Raw genomic sequence first — 16,759 nt, 5'->3', positions numbered from 1 at the left:
AGGGAATCTTAATCGCTCAATTGTCCGGTTATATGAACTTTCACTTTGTTGGTTAAACCCACGAGACTTTCAAAACGAAGCAAATATAGAGCTAGAGGAAATTTTGGTCGTTCAATTGTCTAGCTGTACAAATTTTCACTTTGTTGATAATGTCATATTTTCGACCTTAAACAAGCAAATAATATCATTTTCGCGTCTATCTTAGCCTTAATGGTTGTATAATGCTTGTTGCAAAATTAGCTGGGTCGTATAAAAATGGACTTGAATATCGTGATCATAAATAAATAAACGAAAAAAAGTCAAAAATATACTTAAACTATTCGAAAACAACTCATATTTATCTCTAAACTATATTTTGGCTCAGAACTACTCTTTCTGTCAAATAATTGGGTCAAAAGTGATATTTCGACTCAAAACTATTATTTCCGTCAAATATAATATTTAACAATTTTCGTGAATAAAAAAAGACATTTTTAACTAATAATTTGACGGGGAAGGGTAGAAATGTCAAACTAATTAGATTAGAATTATATTCTAACACTATAAAGAGCAACGTGGTAATCTCTGCTGGACTTTTGCTTATTTTCTACGCCCATAAATCTAATCCCGTAACGCTTTTCTCCGTCGCAACTCCGATAGAAAAAAAATGGCGACCGGCGGCGGTGCTACTGGTGGTGGAGGAAAAGTTTCGTTCAAAGTCACTCTCACTTCCGATCCTAAATTGCCTTTCAAAGTGTATGTATTATTTTTTATATCTGAAATTCTCTTTTTTTCTCTTTGATTTTACACCTTATCTGTGTTATTTTCTTCAGTTTTAGCGTTCCGGAAGCTGCTCCGTTCACCGCTGTGCTGAAATTTGCTGCTGAGGAATTCAAAGTACCTCCACAAACTAGCGCCATTATCACTAATGGTATAAAATTCCTTGTATTTTAGACGTTTGTGTAATTTAATTTTTGGCTGAAGTTGCTGTAGAATCATTGATTACATGTACTGTAGTTAATTTTTTGAATTAGTTATATTGTTTGGTTAGATTAAAAAATGGAGTTCGATGAATTTGCTCGAATCAAATCAGGAGCAGTAATGAAACTAGTTTGATCCAGCTGGGAGGTAGTTTTGCTCCGGGGGCGGAGCTAGAAGGTTACGTATTTGTATTAAGAAATCTACTCAATAGATCAACAACATGCCTAGGGAAATTTTTACGAGCGGTGTCTAGGGGAGGGTAGTATGGTCGTGAAGGTCTAGGCTCTTTGCGGGAAGATACTTGGCTCGAGTGCATCAAATCAAAGTAGTTGAGAAATCCACTTAAGATGTACATAAGTTAAATTTAACACCTACACCTTGATTTTCAGATGTAAAGGTCAAATCGTGGCTTCGCCTTTGGTTTCACTTATAACAAGGTAGATGAATAATGTAATTCACCTCAGGTGAAAGCAAATGTTTAACAAAATTGATTATGGTGATTGAGGAAATTGAACATTATGTTATTCACCTTAGTGAAAGCAAACGATTCATGTTTAAGATAATCGTTTATGGTGACTGAGAAAATAAAGATATCATCCGTATTGTGGTGAAGAAAACGATATATTTGGTTTATTTTGACTATGTTTTCTTATTTGTTAGTCTAATGAGGAACAGGAAATAAAGCAATTTGGAATTTGGTTTTCTTACTCATTGCCTGTATAATTAGAAAAAAGAAACGCATGCTTTTACTAAATGTATGTCTTGTTTTGACACTATTTCTTTGTCCTTTTTATCATATTTTGCAGATGGAGTGGGTATTAATCCTCAACAAAGTGCTGGTAACTTTACGCTTTTTACATTTTTGTTTATAGTTACCTCCTGTATGTACTTCATGATAGTTTATTTTTGATTTATGGATGATAAACAATCTGTGAATTGGGATACATGTGAGCAAAATTCAATGAACTAAATAATATCATGTACCCATGGATCGGTTAAATAATTATATATGAGCTCTTTAGTAGATTATTAACCAAATCTATGTGGGAAGTTTATGACAGTCAATGAGTTGTGTTACAAAGTTGGTTTCAGAGTGTTGATGAACAGTGATAAGGAGTAGAAAGTATCGATAGTGTCAATTCGAATAATCTAAGTTTATAATGAGAAGTGCTAGAATAAACTTCTCATCACGAAGTTGTCATCTTGAACCCCCTTTCTCAAATTATGATTTGTTGGTTTCACGGGACATTTTTCGCTCACTCTTTAACTGTTCTATGTTAATTTTCTTAGTGAGCTTTGTGTGTTCATCATACATAGCTCAATGTGTTGTATCGTGTATGCGTCTGACCTAAGGTATATACAGTCATGAACTTTGTGCACCAACCTAGATTACTTTCTGGGTTGCCAGATAACAATCTACTACTGCCTCTTTGCCACTGGTTACGCCTTTCATTTTCCCACGATCTTAGTTCTTGTTCTTCAAGTTCTGTAGTAAGTGCTTATGAATGGATGTGTGTGGTATTTATTTATTTTTCCTGTTTTCTTTTTGTTGTAATATTTACCAAGAGGCTCCATCGTTATCGCAATGACCTTACTTTTCCTATTGACTGACGATTCATAGCACCTCGATCCACTTGGGGAAGTTTCACTTTTTGAACTTCCACAGTGCATAAATTAGTGCAAAGGATTCTTCTTTATCCATCATAATCTGACAGTCTCAAGTTTTGAAAATCTTTTCAGAACGTCTGATGCATTCCCAGTCTCTAATCGTCTAGCCTTTTCCCCATCAAGTCATCTATAATTTTGATATGAGGAATCGAACATTAACCGTCTTCTTTAAAAACTTTCAGAAGGCAAAATTAGATTCTAGTCCTTTAAATCTTCTATGGGCTCTACATCTTGCCGCTACACTTCCAAAATGTTGTTTTACATTTTCGAAACATTGGTGACTATTTACCAGTCTTTGCCAACTAAGAAGCAACATGATGCCCAGTCGTGCTTGACACTTCTTTCAAAGGTTGTGAAGTACAGATTCCGAGGTTGATTTGTATGACAAGCAGATATTCAGAAGTAGGATTTTTTATTTTTTGGAGTGCAACGGAAATCTGAACTGAAAATCCATGTCGTTACTTAGAAGAGTTCTGTGCCGGAGTTGTTTAAGGTCTGGTCATGTTTTGTGTTTGCATTTTCGGTAATACTTAGTAGGTTCTGATTTAGCTTTTCCTTTTCCCCTTTGCATATTTCTACTACGAGTTCAATTGACTATCGCTCGACATAAACTTAACTTCTAACATGCCTAGTTACCAAGTAATTTGCTTCAAGAAGGACGATGTATACTTATGTTCTCGGACCAAAGTTCTCATTTGCTTACCGATGCAATGCATATCACCTATAGTTACAATTGCATGTACTTTTGAAGTATAACTTCTTAAATTCCGTCCCTTTTTGCCACAATATTTGTTTATCTAGTTTTCTAACTTTATATAAACTCAAATGGTTTTTCAGGTAATGTTTTTCTTAAACATGGCTCTGAACTGCGTCTAATTCCGCGCGACAGGGTTGGTGCTCAATGGATGCCATACTGAGCAATCTTTACCCATGTATTTAACCTATACTTCTTTCTCCTCTTGAGTGCAACTTTCGACGTTGTAATATCGAATATGGTTGAATATCAAACGAAATGAATAATGTCCTTTTATCCATGGAGCTAATAAATATATTGTGGATTTTATATAGTCGGTCTATCATTTAGATAGATAGTTACTAGTTTTTGATGCTTAGAAAATTTGAAACATATAGAAGTAGGAAACTGAAAGATCAAGATATGTCTCTGCCCCCCTTGGGGCATCCTCATCCCACAGGGGCGGAGCTAGAAGGTTATCGTAAGGGTACAACCGAATCCAGATCTACTATATGTATACAAAAACTTAGCTCCGAGCCACATTACATACACGTGATGTTGCTATTTTAGAATTTAGAATTTCATAAAGTTAAAATCTTTGGCTCCAACTCCGTCACCCTTATCATAGATGGTGATGTTAACTTTGCTTCGAGGATGGCAAAATATTCCACTTTGAGTACCCTTATAAGTCATGGGAAATGCTGATAATTAATATGGAATCCTAAAGGTATTGTGCTTGTATTCTCTCCCAGTTCTGCTCCCACCACTGTTTTGCGTTCACCTCTCCAAATTTTTCACGACTGAGTTAATGAAGAAGAAGTTAGAGAAATGCCAGTTGAAATTGCACTATCAACACATGAACTGACTTCCCTCGTATCAGACACTAGGAATGTCTACACTAGGTTACCTATGCTTCATCGTATATGGCACGTTAGAACGAAATAAAACAGAAGTTGTGAATTACCTGAATCTAACTCGACGTAGCTCTCTAGTTCCATCAGCTAATTGTCTGATAGTTATACACACTCCAGGTTCATCTTGTTCTATCCATTCTGACTCCATATCACTAGCATTACTTACAGAAACTGAAGCTTCGTCTCTAGAGGAGGTTGTCGTTCTTGATACCCCACTGCCCTTTGGGAAACTAGGGACATGAGCACCTAATCCAGCATTGTATTGTTGGAAATCCCTTGCAGATCCCGGCCTTGACGAATAATTTGAATCTCTCTGCAGAAAAAAGACCTTAAATTTCATTTACTTTCTTAAACTCTGTGTCAAATCAAAACCAGACAAAGAAAGTCTTACCCCATCCTCAGACTGTGAGGGTGTGTGAAGAGCATACTTATTAAATCTCTGAACATTGTAAAGCTCCATAATTCTGTCATAATTTTCACCCCACCATCTTTGAGCTTGCCATTTGTTGAACACGTCCCGACTTCAAAATAACAAATCAAATCTACTTTCTTAAACGACGTATCAAGTCAAAACTAGACAAAATAAAATTGAAACGCGGGGAGTAAAATGAAAGGAGATGATGAATAGATACCTAAATCTGATTCTTTTAAGATCATTTCCACCATGAGGAAGAGAATCAAAAGTAATCTGAATTCCAGGCTCCACTTGTGCTGTCCACTCTTTAGCCTCCTCTTCATCTTCCAACATCACATCACTTAATCTAGGATCAGTTCTAGTTGGTGTTTGGAAATGACCAGTACTTGTAAAATCCCAAGCTGGAGTAGAATTTGAACTTCCTGTTTGGTAATTATATAAAACTCCCTTAGAGATTGCATCAAAATCTGGATATGGATATGGTCCATGCCCTTTCTTGTAATTGTTGGTGGGTATACTACTTGACTTGCACCTATAAGCACCAGTGACCTTCAATGCTATATCTTTAATCTGCAATTGATTTAAAAAAAATTGAAAATATTGTAATAATATAAAAGAGTACTGAATCGTAGGTCTCTAACAGATATTCATCCATTATAAGTTCTCTTTATCTGTCTCAAGTCTTGCCGAGTAGAGTTATCCAATAGAATATAGTCAATGTCCACGCTTAGTTGATCCATGATTTATTGTTTAATCGTTCGTTGATCCGTTCATATTCCAATCAAGATGTATAGATCTTATTTATGGAGTAACGTAAAATATACAGAAACTCTATTTGCCTCTCGTTCTGAATCTAGTGATCAACCTATTCCGCACTATTTTAAGCCTTCGTAAACTCATTGCCATTTTCTATCATAGTGGAGGATTGCTTCCAACGATTGGGAAATAAAAAATACAAAAAAACATTGCTATATTTCAAACACTCTGGATAGGCGGAGGGATTTATCTCCGTCCCTAACTTCCTTTTAATCCACATCGGAAGATTTAGTTTTTCTCTATGACTACCAGGAATGGGCATATATTGGTTCGATAAGCCAAGCAAAAATAACCAATATATATGAAGTGCAAGCAAGAATAGAGCAGAGAGGGTGTAGAACCTGTGCTGTCAGGCTTTTGATAGAATCTTTAGTATTGGGAGAACCTCGAATACTTTCTTCTTCTCCACCATCATCTTCGACTTTTTGTTTACATGTAATGCATGTCAACATTTTTAACTGTCTTCTGTTTTGTTCCTCTGTTTATACGCTATATATTCAGCTTTCTTCTTCTAACTGCAAATGAAATATAAATGAATCATGAAACATAAGTAAACAATCATATCACACTGATTTTTGATATATTCATTTTGTGTGTTTTTGCTAACAAGATCATTTCAAATTTAAAATACAAACAAACTTTCCTTTAATAAAAATGTAGAGCTGTGATTTTCAATATTTCGAGATATTGGGAGATAATGCATTAATTTTCAGTCACTGTCTTTCAAGGTAAAAACATTAAATAGCAAATGATAGCTGGAATTTTTTTTACATTTTTTAAATCCAAACTATCCAAGGGTGTCAAAACTATTAGAACCACCACCAAAGGTTGTGATGATTAACGAAATAGTAAGTATTTATTCATCTTTAATTAAATATTTTAAATTTGAGCGAGTCATATTTGATATAAAGTGATTTACCCCGAACATTCTCAGAAATAATATCAAATGAAAAAACCAATAAAGTTATAATGTACTTGAAAAGTGATTCAACAAGTTAATTATTACTGCTTCGTTGATCATTACAATTGGGTACAAGGACATTTGCAAAAATTAGGACCACCCTATGCTGACAACAAGGGAGGAAAATAGGATTCTAATTAGAAAATGACAATATTTATGGAGAACAAATAGATACAAGGAAAAGTTACTCATATTTTCTCTCACACTGAAGTTTTAGGTTTAAATAAACTACTAAAACCATAAAAGTTAAGATAGAGAGTGACAATTACTCGTCCATTGAGGTCTTGAGTTAAGTCATTTTTTATAAAAATGTTTTATCTTTAAAGTAAGATTTTTTTATGTGAATTCAAACTAATCAATTTTCTTTATGGATACTAACGTGAAATGAAAAAATAAAAAAAGTTAAAAAACAAGAAAAGCAATTCAACAAGTTAATTATTTCACTGATCATTAAAAGTTAGATACAATTGGGTGCAAGGACATTTTTAAAGATTAGGACCACTATGCTATTTAACAAGGACAAGGAAAATAGGATTCTAGTTAGAAAAGGAGAATATATATGCATATAAAAGGAAAAATTACTGACATATTCTTCCAATTCGAAACCATAATTTTTTCCATTAAAAAGAAGCCGATATAACATTCTTGACTTCTTGTACCTTATAGAAAAAAAATATTGACAATATTTTATGAGTGATCTAGTTAATAAATAACTTTTTTTTATTATTGGTACGTAATACTTTAGCTCGATTTTTTTTAAAAAAAAAAGGACAAGAATTTGGGATTTTATAGGAGAAAAATGATATAATTAAATATTAAACGCTTAAAATCGCAAGTGGTGTCCTTGTGTTCTTGCTTTAATGTGCAAGTATGCCCAAAAACCCGAAAAAAGGAAAGAATAAAGATAGCAGACATTTCTACACCTATTCATAATCCATTTGGGTCAGATTAATATTTAAGTGATAAAATATATTTTTTTAAATTTACTATTTTATAAATAAGTTTATTAAAACTAATAACAAACGTTTACGTATTCGATGTTTTATGAAATGAGATATCTTTTACTTTTACGAGTAAGGGTGGTGAAGTTAAAAATCAACATACGAGTTTGGTTGAATTTAATTAGAGTGATTGAAACGGAGAAACACATTTTTTTAAAAATCCTTTTCAATTTCTATATGTTTGGTTATTCAAAATACAAATTACTTAAAAATTATAAAAATGACTTTTCTAATAGAAATAGAGAAAACAAATTGAATAAGTGACACGTAAAGATAATTGTCTCCTACACATCCATCCAACCGCTCTAACTCTGACCCCGTGACCATCACACCGAAGCCCAATTCCCCTCATCATCCCACCCTCATATTATTTTATTAAATTACATATAAATATTTTTGAGATACTATTTTTTTCCACTTACTTACCAAATATTAGAAAATATTTATACAAAAAATATTTTCCTATACACACGAGTTTCTACTGCTTAATAAATTCATTCAAAATATACAAAAGTTAAATTCAGAAACCGGCCTAATTACTATTCAAAAAATATTAGTTCCGGCTTTGCTTATAAATATTTAATTCAATAACCACTTCAAATAAAAACAAAAGAATACTTCATATAACTTTTTAGAAATCATATGATAAAATGAATAAAATAGTACTAGTATCAAATAAGATGGATTACGAATTTACTATGATCTACGGGCGTACAGCATAGCACCGAGGAGAGAGAATTAAGTAGCAGTGGCATGCAGTAGCAGTATTAACAGCAGAACTAGCAGAGCAGGAGATGTTTGTGGAATGAATGACCAATCGCTTTACAAATGAATAAACAATGTCCACCTTTGAAAGGTGCCATTCAATATTCAAATAGACAACAAATTTCTATTCGCGGCGTAGCAAAAATAATAAATTTTGATATTTTAAGATAAAAGATTAATAATAGGGTTTGAATCTATAATACTAGTATGAAAAATATTTATACCGCCTCATTCATTGCATTGCTTTGTCATATAAAATTTACAAATAAACTATTAAATTCGTTTAAATTCATGAATTCTCACTATAAACTATATATTCATTTGTAAATAGTTATCAATAGATAAGAATATAACTTTAATTTGTTATTGTTATTGTTGATATTTTACTTCATTTTTTAAAAAAATATGAAAAATATTTTGAAATCTTATGACTAATATACCTATGTTTAACTTCGAATTTGACTTTTCAAAAGGAAATTGAAAATCTATTGTTAAATAATAGCATAAATTAGTGGTCTACATATAGTCGGAGTAATATTCAATGTCTAGCAGGAGAACACTAGGTTAACTCTTTTATCTGCCTACTACTCTTGACAGAGTGACCCAAAATAGAGCTGTGGTTTAAAGTGGTTTATTGGAAATTTTTTCTCAACAAAATTAAAATATTTTATATATATGGTAAACGTTGAATTTTAAACTTTTAAAGGTATTTTACATTCACTGGCTTTTAAAGGTATTTTACATTCGAGTGAGGATTCTGTGGTGAACACTTTGTGCGCACTCGGTAAATCTTTCTTACCACACAGGAAACGTAAACAACCGCACTAGCCAAGATCTATGTGATAGACTCGACTCATAAGGCGTTGAGGGTAAACCCTTCTTATGTACGTAATACCTTACAAACCACACAGGACATGTAAACAACTGCACTAGGCAAGATCTATGCGACAAACTCAACTCATAAGACATTAAGGAGGGATCGATCTCGAGCTATTCATGTGGATAACATCCTCCAAACCAACTTAGTCATTCGAGAGACCTTTTTAAAGGTATTTATTTCTTTATTTTAAAAATTTTTTTAGTAAAAAAAAAACTTAGCTGCAACAGAAATTTCATTGTCTAAAGTTAACTCGATATTTGTACAAATGAGGGGGAGGTATAGTGAGGTGCACGTAAAAGCAATGCAATAGTGACACCAAAATGGAGTTGGAAGATTCATACCTCAAACCGCTACTGGCCGGAGCTAGCTAGATAATCATCTTAAACTCACCGATAAAAATGGCGTCCACAGCAACAATCTGCTTTGCTCCGTCACTTACATATTCAGTAACCAGAGAGAACGCAGGCGAAAATCCTTAAGCAAGACATTCAAATTCCAAATCAAATCAATAACAGCGAAAATATCGAAAATCCGGCTCACACTCTCAATAGCAATAGTGTATCACATAATCAAATGAGTGAAATAGATATAATCGGTAAATCAATACCTCAAATCATCATCTCACGAGTAAAATGGCGTCCGGAGCAACAAACTCTGTTACGTATTCGAAATACGTGAAAATGAAGGGGGAGATCCTAAGCAAATCGTACAGATATCAAATCAAATAACAGGGAAAACATTGAAAAGAAGCTCTCTCTCTCTCAGAAAAATCCATACCTCAAATGACTACTGACCGGAGCTGATAATCATCTGAAAGTCACCGGTAAAAATGCCGTTCAGAGAGAGCTATAATCTACTTTCGCTCTATTCTCTTTACACATTCAAAAAAACGAGGAAAATCCTTAATCAACGGTTCCAATATCAAATCAATAACAGCAAAATATCGAATAATCCGCTCTCACTCTCTAAACAGAGAGCAACAATTTGCTTTTGCTCTATTCTATTGACATATTCAAAAAAACGAGAAAATGCAGGGGAAAATCCTTAATCAACGGTTCCAATATCAAACAGCGAAAAATATCCGCGCTCATCTCTAAACAGACGGATTAGGAAAATCCATACCTCAAATGGCTACCTACACAGCGGAGCTGATAATCATCTGAAACTCACCGGTAAAAATGGCGAACAAAGCAATTGCTCTATTCTCTTCACGTATTCAACGAACAACGAGAGAAAATGCAGGGAAAACTACAATCCTTAAGCAAATCGTTGAGTTATCAAATCAAATAACAGCGATAAACTCCGACGTCGGATTAAAATCTTCAGTAGTACTCCGACTAATTTTCCGGTACCGATAAAGAGATTTCGAATTCGCCGGAAAAATATCTGTATTTTTAGAACGGAGACAGAAAGGGAGATAAAACAACTCGTGGGAAGTGTTGAAAGGAATTTATAGAAGAACGTGACGCCGTCAACACTATTTGTGTCGTTATCCAACGGAAAACGTGTATATAAACAGCGAGTATAAAGAGGTACTGTTGCATTGCTTGAGTGGTACGTTGTGCATTAATAAAATCGTTCGATAGCTGATTAGAGTTATAAAAATATTATTAATAATATAGTAATAAGCCATAATGGATTATAATTAAAATTTAAGCGATCCTAATTAAATCAAAGGTTCTATCACCTCCTCGAATTATTTTTTTTAAAAAGAATTGTAACCGTTTTGACTTATATGACATTAAAATATCTCTCACGCGCCTTAACTATGTGGAGTGGCGGAATATGTCACGTAAGCGAAAAGATATATAAATTTCAAAAAATGAATTTTCGATTATAGAGTTTTATCTTAGTTAAGGCATATTTCTGAAATTTCAATCGTAATCTAGAAAGCAATTGTATCTTATCTCAATAATATATAAATTAATTACGAGAAAAATTGGCTAAATAAGATTCAATTGATATTAGGTATATATATAAAATTATGCACAACTCATAACTTAACTATATATATATTAGATACAATTAATATATTTATAACTTATCTCCAAACGAGCTACGGATAAAATGTTTGGACTTTTAGATGGGTTTCATTGTTGGACCAAAAGGGTATTTTGTGGTCTTGTTCATGGTGGACATGTGGGTCCCACATGTCTAGATAAATGGTTACTTAGAACCATCATATTAAGGTGGGATTAACCCTATTTTTGCCTTTTAAATTAGGGTTGGATATTTAACTATTTTGATTTTTAAGTGTTGTTTTGCATTGGCCATATAAAAATAAAAATAAAAATTACATTACTTATAACCTCATATATTTCCTTTTTACTTTCTCACCTCATATTCGGTAATGTATTAGAGTTTTATTAAATTTATATTCATATATTGCTAATTTTGTTTTTGAGTATAAGCTCTCAACATTATTTTTTTATTATTTAAATGTAAAATATTTAATTTTAAATAAATAAATTTCATTTGTTCATATCGATGTTAAACTCATTAATTATTTGGTGGGGATTTATGAAAATGACTAAGGTATTTTAAGAATATAATCTGTACTAGATCAGATAACAATCAAATCATTATGTTTCTCTTTTGTTATCTTTTAGTTAGTGTTTGTAATTAAAAAATAATTAAGGTGGTTGTATCTAATCAAAATGTATATATCAAAATATTTTTTCCTTTTTGGTAAATAAATAAAAAGTAACTGATAAATATTTAAAAATATTAATATAATAAAAAAATATCTTAAATACTTATTAAATAAAGTTCGTATAGTTTGACTCCTAAAGAAAAACATAACAAGTATTATTGAAGAAAGGGAGTACCAAATAGCAAATGAATACAAAGTTTCTTTGTATTTACGCTAAATCATGTTAATTTTTTTTAGAGAAAAATATTGAAAATATCCATAAATTCGATACAACTTTTAAGTTTCATTCTTGAACTACGACATCCTTAAAAATACTCTTACTTGAATGATGAATAAACTTATATACAAACCTGATCTGTCACATGACATAATAAGTGCTATTATACTCTTGTATGAGCATGAGATTCTTAATAAAAAAATGAGAAAAGTGTTGAAAACATCTCTAAACTTGGCGATAATTTAAGGGTACTATATTTTACTCGTGTTGCAAAATTGGGACGTATTTAAATTCAGTTAGTCAAGCAAATATGAGTATTTTTAAAACTGTCAATAATTTAAAAATAAAACTAATAATTCACGCAAAATTTAGAGGTGTTTTCGGCACTTTCACGCTCGTTTTTTATTAAGTATGTTGAGTTAAAAGTGAAAGCTACAATTGTTTAAAGAAAGCAAAATCTTGTTAGGCAAGAAAAGCAAAGTCAATGTTCCAATGTTCTCTTTTCTATGCTTCCTATACTTGACTTCTTGTCTGGCAAATACTCCCATGCTGTCTATTGCCATTTTTGGGGGGGTGACAAACTGTCATTTGTTTCTTTGTTTCTTCATAATCCAACATTTGAATGGACCACTCATGAGAGCTAGGGGTGGAATAGTTAAAAATAGGTAAAATTGTCTCGATAATACTTACCCTTTCGAAGTAGTTAAATGGATGAATTGAGTTGAATTTGAACGAATCTAATGACCAGATTGAGTTAAGTCATGGATCAAATGGTCGAAACTAATAAATTGACGGATTACAGAAGTTTCCAAAGGTTACTTTGGCTGAAATGACTTAGATCAAGATGAGTGAACATTGCGTTCATAAATCAATTTGCACAACTCTTACCGAATTTTAAATTTTTGTAATTTGTTTTCTTATAAGTTGTTTAATTACCAAGATTAAAAAAAAAAATCCATTATCAATATGGCTTTACATAACATATCACATACAAAAAGGCTATTTTGAAAGAAAAAAAAAATCTTATGGGATAGATCAATTTTATAAATGTGTGATTTTAAACTTTTGACCTCACTTTCTCTATGAGCATAAGTTTAAGTACAACAAGTTTTGCCTATGAAGTGGGACAAACGGGTATTTAAGTTCAATACGATTCGTTTTCAATGTCATTAAATCTTGATTTTTGAATGAGTTGAACTGAACGAATTAAAACAGATCAAATTAATAAATAGGTTGACCATTCACCTGTCCATACTTGCGCGAGTTAGGTGGATTACATATGTTTTTATCAATAAATTTCACCGTTTTAAATTGGTACAAACTCAAATCAATCAGATTAGTAAATTTTGAATATAGAATACAAAATATATTACTTCTCAGTCTCATTTTATGTGATATTCTTTTCTTTTCAATTTTTCTAGAAAGACTGTCATCTTACTATAACTAGAAACATTTTGATTCAGAAATTCTTTTTTTGCCTTTAATGAAATAATTTATAGCCACACAAATATCTGACGATTTTAGACCAGAAGTTTTCTTTTCTCTTTTTTTCTGAACATTATGTCAAGTTAAATAGTGTCACGTAAAATAAGATGACTATATATTTTTGAATGGGGTGTGAGGAGTACTTTTCAATTATGTCAACTCTACCTTCTCTTTATTGCCTTGTTCAGATTTTTGTCCACATTTATGTGTAACCAATAATTGTGAGCCAAAGCAAAAACACACACTGCAATAGTTGTACTATGTTGTCACAAAATTCTGTCATGTGCCCTTGCCTACATGCAATGCTTTTAATTCATATTTGGTTTGGCTAATTACAGTTTAACATCATCATTAAGACATTAAGCAATGATGTGAATAACAAATTTATGTTGATGAAGTTATTATTTTAGTATTTTTTATAATAATATCTTTAGTGATTTATATATCATTTTTTTCTCTTGACAAACATCTTATTAGATATGCATCACAATCATATATACTTATATTATTTCTACTCTCAAACAATTTCATATATTATCAATTTTAATATTTTATATCATATAATATTAAAGATACAATCAAATACTCAAATTTATTAAAAATCGGCATTAATTAATTATCTCCTCAATCAGCTACTCTATCTTAAATCTCGTATCTCATATTATGTGTTGATCCTTTCTAACGAGACTAAATTGAAGTAACTGTTACAAAGAAAGCTTTTGAAGTTAATCGATGGGTCGGTCAAACAATTCACATTCATCAAAGACTCCACAACCTTTCTATCATCGAAGCTATGGTAGATTTTTTTTTTCAAGTCTATTTTTGATAAATTCATAATGGTGTGTTCTATCTCTATTAACTAATCGTTTTTTTGTGTAGAAGGCTACAAAGATACATTGGGGTTAAGAATGAAAACATGATTTCTTCTATATGTATATGAAAGTAATGTTATGTATTTCAGTCTAAAAAAATTTAAATAATATTTTATTAGATCTATCCGGTGTATTTAAAAAAGTTTATGCATATATTTTCATTGTATATGCAAATAAGTCTTCATATATATATTTGGTATATACATGTATCCATATCAAATGATCAACATGATTGACAATAACTTTTGATCTATCATTAGAAGTTAAGAGCATTTGAATTTATTAAAGTTTTATTTACTTATAATTATTTTCATTAACCTAAGTCAACAAATGGGCTTCTTTCTGCACAACTAATGGATACTATAAGGCCCAGCCCAATTTCATCTAATCTATTGTGGCATAATGATACATTAGAAGAATCTATTGGATCTTTCAATATCAATAGGTTTATTGTTTTGCTCCTGTATTTTTAAATAATTTAAGTTGTATTAACTAAATAATTAACTTGATCCTATATAACAATATAAAGTAAATCTTAATCTCATATTCAAAGTCTTCAAATTATCATGATATTGTACATAAATAACTTAAAAATCACATTGTGACAATAGATCGATATTCTTAAAAATCACTTTGTGACAATAGATTGATATTGTTTGTGCAAAATTCTATCCCTACAAATCAAGAAAAAACCTCCTTATTATCTAAAACGAGAAATTTATAACAAGATCAAGATAATATAAGACACGATCAAAGAGAATTACATTGCCAAAAGTTAGTCCTAATTCTTTCAATATAATTTCAAACATAAAGTAAAGTCTTTAAATCACCATAATCTCATAAAACTCATACATAAACAACTTAAATATTACTTTGTGACGATAAATCGACACCGTTTATGCAAAATTCAAAATATCCCACAAATCAAGAAAACACCTAAATAATCCCAAATATGCAATCCAAATGACATAGTTATATAACAAGATCAAGATTCAAACACATTGTCTTTATAACCAAAAATCCGACGCCATTAAATCATCATAATTTCATAGGACTCATACATAAACAACTTAAATATTACTTCATGACAATAAGTCAACTACGTATCCCCACAAATCAAAAAAACACCTAAATCGTAAATAAGCAATCCAAATGGCATAGTTATTATAAAACAAGATCAAATTTTTAAACACATTACAATAATGAAAGATGCATAACCAAAAGTCCAACGCCTTTAAATCATCATAATCTCATAAGACTCGTACGTTAACAACTTAAATATTACTTAAAGTCGACTACAACCCCACAAATCAAGAAAATACCTAAACTATAAATAAGCAATCCAAATGACATAGTTATTATAAATAAGATCAAACTTTAAACACATTACATTAATGAAAAATGAATAACCAAAAGTCCTACGCTTTTAAAATCATCATAATCTCATAAGACTCGTACATTAACAACTTAAATATTACTTTACGACAGAAAATCGACGACATACCCCCACAAATCAAGAAACTACCTAAATCACAAATAAACAATCCAAATGACATTGTTATTTTATAACAAGATCAAGATTTAAACACATTATTATATTCATAAAAGATACATAACCAAAGTCCAAAAAACCCCTAATACTTTTTTCTTGATCCACCTCCACTAATTGATTGCCAAAAAACAGGCCAATTCTTCTTAGCTTCATTCCAACCCAAAGTTGACCCTTCTCTCATTGGATCCCAACTAGATGAAACTATCCCATAACTAACTCCCAATAAGGCACTCCCAAAAAACACAAATGACACAATAAAAGGTACCCAAGTAGGTACATCAATTTTTAAACCAACCTTAAGATAATAAAAAAAAGGAAAAAACAATAAACCAATAAACAAAGGAATACCAACTGAAAATCCCATTCTACTTATCATTCTATTAGTTACTATCTCTGGTATAACTCCTCTTTCTTGTTCATCATCATCATCATTATCATCGTTATCGTCGTATTGATCTTCATTTTCTTGTTTTGGTATTTTCTTGGATTTTTTGGTAATTTTCTTAGGGGAAGGTCCAAAACCTTTTGGAGAATTGAGTGTTGCAAAAAGAGGTGTGATTTTTATATGTGATTGTTTGGATTTGGGAATTTGAAAGTGTTTGTTTTTTGATATTACTGGATTTAAAGGAGATAATACAATTCTTGGAAATGAACATGTTTCCATTATTTTTTTTATTTTTTTTTGAACTTCTTCACTAGATTTGCTTTACAACTTCTCTTCACATTGTTTTAATTGGTTGGTGGTGGTGAGGCCTTTTAGTTCAAGATTTTTGTAAGAGGCTTATCTATAAGTTGTTGGAGACCATGGTTAATTTACTATATTGCCCATGTTGGTAAGATTGTCCAAAGACCTAGCTATATGGTTTA

The 16,759-nt window shown here is 31.4% G+C and overlaps 3 protein-coding genes across 4 annotated transcripts; 1 reads left to right on the top strand and 2 right to left on the bottom strand.

Moving 5' to 3' along the window:
- The first annotated feature begins 518 nt into the window (after positions 1–518).
- LOC101263096 (ubiquitin-fold modifier 1) lies at positions 519–3,693 on the top strand. The gene is made up of 4 exons (XM_004253035.5): positions 519–735; positions 813–910; positions 1,767–1,799; positions 3,466–3,693. Exons 1-4 carry the CDS (start codon positions 647–649, stop codon positions 3,543–3,545), a joined length of 300 nt encoding a protein of 99 aa, XP_004253083.1. The 5' UTR covers positions 519–646; the 3' UTR covers positions 3,546–3,693.
- A 34-nt stretch (positions 3,694–3,727) lies between these two features.
- Positions 3,728–10,532, bottom strand: LOC101246330 (protein BREVIS RADIX-like). 2 transcript variants are annotated; one of them, XM_069292733.1, is made up of 9 exons: positions 10,284–10,532; positions 9,891–9,977; positions 9,721–9,808; positions 9,455–9,587; positions 5,848–6,021; positions 4,908–5,260; positions 4,667–4,796; positions 4,326–4,588; positions 3,728–4,161 (listed from the first exon to the last, which is right to left on the bottom strand). In XM_069292733.1, the coding sequence occupies exons 5-9, from the start codon at positions 5,956–5,958 to the stop codon at positions 4,083–4,085; spliced, it is 936 nt and encodes a 311-aa protein (XP_069148834.1). In that variant the 5' UTR covers positions 5,959–6,021; positions 9,455–9,587; positions 9,721–9,808; positions 9,891–9,977; positions 10,284–10,532; the 3' UTR covers positions 3,728–4,082. The 2 variants fall into 2 exon arrangements, with proteins under 2 accessions (XP_069148834.1, XP_010314814.1); XM_010316512.4 differs by lacking the exons at positions 9,455–9,587; positions 9,721–9,808; positions 9,891–9,977; positions 10,284–10,532 and having other exon boundaries at positions 3,850–4,161; positions 5,848–7,229.
- Positions 10,533–15,877: 5,345 nt separating this feature from the next.
- Positions 15,878–16,662, bottom strand: LOC101263392 (protein PAM68, chloroplastic). Its single transcript, XM_004253036.5, has one exon. The coding sequence runs from the start codon at positions 16,554–16,556 to the stop codon at positions 15,975–15,977; it is 582 nt and encodes a 193-aa protein (XP_004253084.2). The 5' UTR covers positions 16,557–16,662; the 3' UTR covers positions 15,878–15,974.
- Between the last annotated feature and the right edge of the window lie 97 nt (positions 16,663–16,759).

Source organism: Solanum lycopersicum, chromosome 12 (genome assembly GCF_036512215.1).
Source record: "Solanum lycopersicum chromosome 12, SLM_r2.1".
In the NCBI taxonomy this organism is placed as follows: domain Eukaryota; kingdom Viridiplantae; phylum Streptophyta; class Magnoliopsida; order Solanales; family Solanaceae; genus Solanum; species Solanum lycopersicum.
This window is presented reverse-complemented; position numbering and strand designations above follow the sequence as displayed.